This window comes from Octopus bimaculoides, chromosome 6 (assembly GCF_001194135.2).
Source record: "Octopus bimaculoides isolate UCB-OBI-ISO-001 chromosome 6, ASM119413v2, whole genome shotgun sequence".
NCBI lineage: Eukaryota > Metazoa > Mollusca > Cephalopoda > Octopoda > Octopodidae > Octopus > Octopus bimaculoides.
This window is the reverse complement of record NC_068986.1, coordinates 77594432-77600958: the sequence shown is the minus strand read 5'-3', so window position 1 is coordinate 77600958 and position 6527 is coordinate 77594432. Positions and strand designations below refer to the sequence as shown.

Genomic DNA, 6527 nt, shown 5'->3' with positions numbered 1-6527 from the left:
ATATATATACATATGTATGTATGTATGTATGTGTGTGTGGGATGTATGTAAGCATGACAGTATGCAATGTTATCGTAGTTTAGCCCTGAGTCAACTTTGATTAGCCAGACCTATTTTCAAAGGCATTCCAGTTGTGATCATCCCATCTTTTTTTAGGGTTATCTAGATCTATCTTTATATAATGCTTGTGAGCCCTCTTTAAGATGGCAGATATAATTTCTGGGTTTTTCGCTAATATTTCTAGCAGGTCAAGTGACCACTTAGAAGCTACATTATTAACTCATATGTATGTACATGTGTATGTTATGCATGCAGGCACAAAGTGTGAGTGTGTGTGTATGTGTGTGCATGTGTATGTGTGTGTGTGGTGTGCATATGTGTGCATGTATATATGTGCATGCACCTACCTGCATGCAGTGAATGCATGTGTCTGCATGCTTGTGGTGGGGTGCATGTTTGTCGGGGTGGGGGTGCATGTGTTTTATTCGTGTAACAGCTTTTCTTTTAAACATGCATTATTAAAAATACAACTACGTTTCAATTTTAAACTTTATTAAATTAGTCAGCAACATCGTAATTATTGACATCATCATCATCATCGTCGTCGTCGTCATCATCATCATAATGACAATCATCACAATTATCACCATCATCATTATTGCCATCATTATCATCAGTTTTAAGTTCAGTTTACCATGCTGGTATAAGCTGAATGAGATTTTTTTAAGGCACTGTTTGACAGCTAAATAGCCATCTTCACACTAACTCTTTAAATAGCTTCATACAACATACAGGGATGTAATGTAAAAAGGGTAAGGGTAAAGACCCTCTTCAGTCATGAATACCCATGGGATTGCACCTAGAAGTTTGACCAAGGTTGTTTATGAAAGGCCAGCAGTTGCCCATGCATACTAGCCTCCCCTCTCCACACCACTGATGGTATCCAAGGGAAAAGCAAAGGCCAATACAGCTTGGCACCAGTGACATCACAACTCATTTCTACAGCTGAGTGAACTGGAGCAACGTGAAATAAAGTGTCTTGCTCAAGAACACAACACACAGCCTGGTCCAGGAATCAAATTCATTACCAAATGATTGTGAGCCCAACACTCTAACTACCATGTGGTATAAATTTTTCTTAAATCTGGGATACACAGTGTTTCTATACATCATTTCTTTTTTATGTTTTGTTTGATATTTCCCAGCCTTATCTTAGAGATGAAATGCCACAAGTGGCATTTCATCACACAGCCATTTAACATCAAGTAATGATCCAAAGAGAAAGCCATGATGTAGTGGTTGGACATGCTACAGAGAGCAGCCAATCCTCACTCATTTCACTCAATATCTTAAATATAGGCAAGAATGTATCATATAATATAACTTTAGATATGAAGGCACATGGCTCAGTGGTTAGAGTGTCAGCCTCACAATTATGAGGTAGTAAGTTCGATTCCCAGACTGGGTTGTCTGTTGTGTTCTTGAACAAAACACTTTATTTACTATTGCTCCTGTTCACTCAGCTGTAGAAATGAGTTGTGACATCACTGGTGCCAAACTGTATGGGCCTATACTTTTCTCTTGGATAACATTGGTGGCATGGAAAGGGGAGGCTGGTATGCATGAGTAAACTGCTGGTCTTCCTTAAACAACCTTGCATGGACTTGTGCCTTGGAGGGAACTTTCTAGGTGCAATCTCATGGTCATTTATGACTGAAGGGGGTCCTTCTATAACTGTAGACACATTATGTCTTAAGAAAAAAACTAATAAAATGGGATGGTCACAGATGGAACACCATTGACCATTGATCACAGATGCTTTTGGCTAGATCTGACTTTGGATCAAACAACATTCTTACAAAAGGAAGGATACATTAGCTCATGTGATTCTGAGTTTCCAGTCTGAAAATAAGACAGGATGGTTACAGCAGGAGCACATTTGATAACATGTTTGCTCAGCCAGAGCTGACCTGGATTTGCTGACATGGTTGTATAACCAGCATGGCAGGAAAAGGATAAAGGGAAAAAAATAGCATCACTAACATATCTTTTAAGGTCATATTAACCTCAACTCAAACTTAATTCAACAGACTTCTGATCGCAGGCATTGGAATCATGACCACCTAATCTTTTTCTCATATTAGATTATGTAATTTGTCCTTTATGTTTTTAATGCAGATCAGTGTGGTTTGGTGGAAACTTGACTGTTATTCCTAGTGGGTCTCATGACCAAATAAAGGATCCCTCCATTAAGCTCATCAATCATTGTCAATCTGCTGACATCAGATGATTCAGTTTTTGAAACACACCAACTTTTTTAGCAAGTTGTGATGTTGGCAGCTGCAGTAGCAAAAGTGATGCTACTACTGTTGCATACTACGGTTGTGTACAAGTTATATACATCAATAGAAGAATATAACACTTAATCTAAAATGAAATCTAAAATAAATCAAAAAGTGATGTTAGGAATTCTTCTTTTCCTATTTTTATTTTTAATATCGTCATGTTTATTAAATTCTTTCGCATTAACTTTTATCTTTTATACTTTTAGGTTCTGGCCAAAGGCTGGATAATAGGAAGACATGCATATTTGAAAAGTGGCTGGAATATAATGGATGGTTTTTTAGTAATTATTTCCCTTATCGACATCACTATCTCTTGTACGGCACAGAGTAGTCCAAGAATCTTTGGAATTTTACGAGTGTTTAGATTGCTACGAACCCTGAGGCCACTACGGTAAGCTATGGAAAACATTTTATGAATTGACCAAGTATTTCATTAGTTACTGTTTCCATGAATGTATCTATTTGTATAACTTGTTCTTTCACATGAAAAGATCTTAGCTGCCAAATCTTACGAGTTTCTTAATCAGCTTTGGCATTGCATTTTCCTGCAGCAATAGTTACTTCTCAGATCTTAATCACTGAATTGGTGAAATGTTTTTCTATACTATTTCCAGGTTTATCTCATTAATAAAACAGTAGTAAGAACCAAGAAAAAAGAATTAAACACTCTTGCAAGCTAATATTAAACAGTTCTTTCATCGGTTGCTCACAGTTAGCCAATGAAGTAACAATGTTTTTTCTATTTTCCATTTAGCTATTCAATTATTACAAGAAGATAAATTAAGTAGTATTAAAAAGAAGAAAGGGGGTGAAAAAAAAACCTATACAGAAGATAGATAATCTTAATAAAAAGTGATTTTACTATGAGAAGCTATGAAAGTAATTATAATGAAATAAGAAAATCACCAATATAACATTGAAGAATTAATGAAGAGTAAGTCACTGAGATACTTATTGATTTCCAGTCAGTTTGATACATTGCTAATACATCAATCCTTCCTTACTATCCTCTGTACTGCCAGGTAAACCCCTGTTTATTTCTGTGATGAAATAGAAAGGGTAAAAGGATAGGAACAGACATTCTATAAGCTGATATTGTATTTTCTTATCCATATAATAATCGTGAGTTTTCTCCTTAAATATACATTTTGTAAGGCTTCACAACCTATGTGATTGTTAGGGACTAAATGAATTCTTTTCCTTCATGTAGTAACTGAAGGGAAGCACACATGTGTGAATTTTCATTTGCCTTTTCCCAGCCCACAAGAGGATTTTAATTCAGCCCACTAAGTTAAGAAACCACATTTATCAATTATTTGGTGCTTTCACTGCTATGCGCATTGAACTGTACCTTTCTGTGAGTTAATTTCCAGCTTAGTTATTAGGCAATTTGAGTTTTAAGTACCTCTGCCAGTAACTCTGCTCCAGTATGTCTAAAAACTGACATCCAATCAAGTGACTTTTTATTTCTGTTGAGAGATCTATAAATTAAATTCTACATTATTCATTATCTTTTAGATATTCTGAGGGCTGGAACTTGGCTGAGTTATTAGCCCTTTCGCATTTAAACAGACCATATCCAGCCCAAATAGTCTATCCATTTTATGATCAAACTGGTTTGATCCAACTTCTCACATCTGGTTGACAATATCATTCCAAAAATAAACAATCACATCATCGCAATCTCAAAGCTATGAGACAATGCATGATGTCTTTAAAAGAATCTGAATAAATAAGCATTACATTTGACAGAATAATCTGAATACTAAAGGGTTAAAGTGTGTGATGAAATTCCTTGAGGTATGTGTTCCAGCTTTCTGCAATGCTGAGTTCAAATTTTGCCAAGGTAAACTTTGCCTTTCCTCTTTTGTGGGATCAATAAACAAAGTGCCAGTCAAAAGTGGTGGATTAAAAGAATTCTTAGAGAACTGGGTGTGATGTCTTGCAGTGTTTGTTCTGGTTCTTTACATTCTGAGTTCAAATTCCACTTTCAGTCACCAAACTACCTTGTTGCAAATAATGAGGCCATTAAGGCCTGGTTAACAGTGATTGGCCTCTGTTGTTAGAGGGAGAGATGCATTGGTTGAAGCAACATCTCAGTTGCATCAATATGCAAAATACAGATGCTGCAGTAACAAGATAAATGCTAGGGCAGAAAAAAACTTTTTTAATATTTCTTCTCATTATTTTTCAGAGTGATCAGCCGAGCTCCAGGGTTAAAATTAGTAGTGCAGACTCTATTGTCCTCTCTGAGACCGATTGGAAACATCGTGCTTATATGTTGCACATTCTTTATCATATTTGGAATTTTAGGTGTGCAAGTAAGTGCTATTTGTTTTAAGTAAAAATATTTCCTCTTCTTCATGTTCATATGAAATACAACATTATTTCATTACTACATCTTTCAGAACATTGATACAATTCTAACCTTTTCCTACCATCATTAATGACTTTTTATTTCTTGAATACTAGCTGGGATGGTGAAGATAGAGCATGATCTCAGGTTTTTATATCTAGCAGTATTTAACAAGTTAAACCTCTGTTGAAACACCAGCAACATTTCTTTACAGTTTTAGCGCATAATAAAGGTGTTTGACTTACTGGTAAAGATGTTGAGCTCACAACCATTAGATTGTTATATGGTGCCCTTGAGCACTTTATTTCCAATTTACAGCTGAAATGAGAAGAAACTGAGTATTAGTGCAGCCCTCCCTTCCTCCTACTGTCACATCCTGGATGTTTTGCTGAATAAGCTGTGGGAGGGTCAAGAGGATGTTTGCATTTGTTTATGACTACACAGCACCTAAAACAGTGAGCAAAATCATGGTACATGCTACCAAATCATACTTACTTGCAACACTGACAGCTATGGTTTTTTTGTAGCATATAATTTTGATTTATCTTAATTGAAGATGGCTTCAACTAGATATTGAAGCAGCGATGTATTATGACAGCTTTTGTATCATATAAGATGGTGAGTTTATAGAGGTGATGAAGCAGCAGATAAAATTCTTCGCTGTATTTACGTACATCTCTTTATACTTTGAGTTCAAATCCTACCCAGATCAGCTTTGCATCCCATCAATGCTGTCTTTAGGCAGGAGCACACTGGGCAATTGCCCAAAGACCTTATAGGTCTAGGGGCCCAATTCTAATCTGTGTATGCTGTAGTTTGCTGTCTCTAAATAAATATTATAGGGCCCAATTCATTGATTTACCTGGTGGGAGTTATAATTCTGCTACACCAGCCCTGCTTTTCATCCTTCAAGAATTGATAAAATACCAGTCAAGTACAAGATTAAATTTAGTGACTTATACTTCTCTCTACAAAATCTGTAGCTTTGTGCCTGATAGAAATCAACACCAATATGCATAATATATATGCCTAATGGCTCATGTCATTCCTTGTAAACATCTGATTATTAAGCCAAACATTGGAAAACATCAAAAATATTTTATTACACTATATTTGATATTGGTTCATATATGACATTCACTTTATGATTTTCCTGTTTCTAATCATAGGATTGTAACAAGGGTGTGACATCATCATCAAGATATTAGTTTATCACACTGGCTCCTAAACTTATTCTGTCGTGAAACCCATGTACAGTTTTCCAAAAATCATTACCCTAATTTTAGATGTTAGATAAAACAAAAATTATTTTAAAAAGAGAATTTATTAAAAAATAATTATGGAAATGGTGTATACTATTCCCATATAAAATAAAATTTTATAGAATTTTTTTTAAAAGACACTTCATCTTGTGAAATCAGAATGTGTTTTGAGGAAATTGTTATATCATATCATCTCCACATATTAGACATATTTCAGTCTAGTACTTATTTTATTATCTTCTATTTCTCAAACTGCTAAGTTATGGTGCACAAATGATGCAATTTAAAATTAACATTTTATTTAACTTAGTTTATATCCCAATGCTCATGTTTATGAGCACAGCACAGACAGAGATACAGATACATATACACATATGTATCCATACATATAAATACATATATGCATATATACATGCATACATACATACATACATACATACATACATACATATTTCATGAGAATTAACAAAGTTACTCTCTACCACAAAACAGTAAATCAGGCCTGAGTCAACAACCTGTTATTAAATAGATGCAACTTCTACAATATGTGTATGTATGTATATA

At 34.9% G+C, this 6527-nt stretch overlaps 1 protein-coding gene across 2 annotated transcripts in view; it reads left to right on the top strand.

Annotated features, from left to right (window-relative positions):
• The window catches only part of LOC106884336 (voltage-dependent T-type calcium channel subunit alpha-1I), an 894587-nt gene that overhangs the window by 741447 nt on the left and 146613 nt on the right, over window positions 1-6527 (top strand). For both annotated transcript variants that reach the window (XM_052968893.1, XM_052968892.1), the window contains 2 exons: window positions 2552-2736; window positions 4540-4666. In XM_052968893.1, the coding sequence (XP_052824853.1) occupies window positions 2552-2736; window positions 4540-4666 (312 nt within the window). The remainder of the gene's footprint in view (window positions 1-2551; window positions 2737-4539; window positions 4667-6527) is intronic.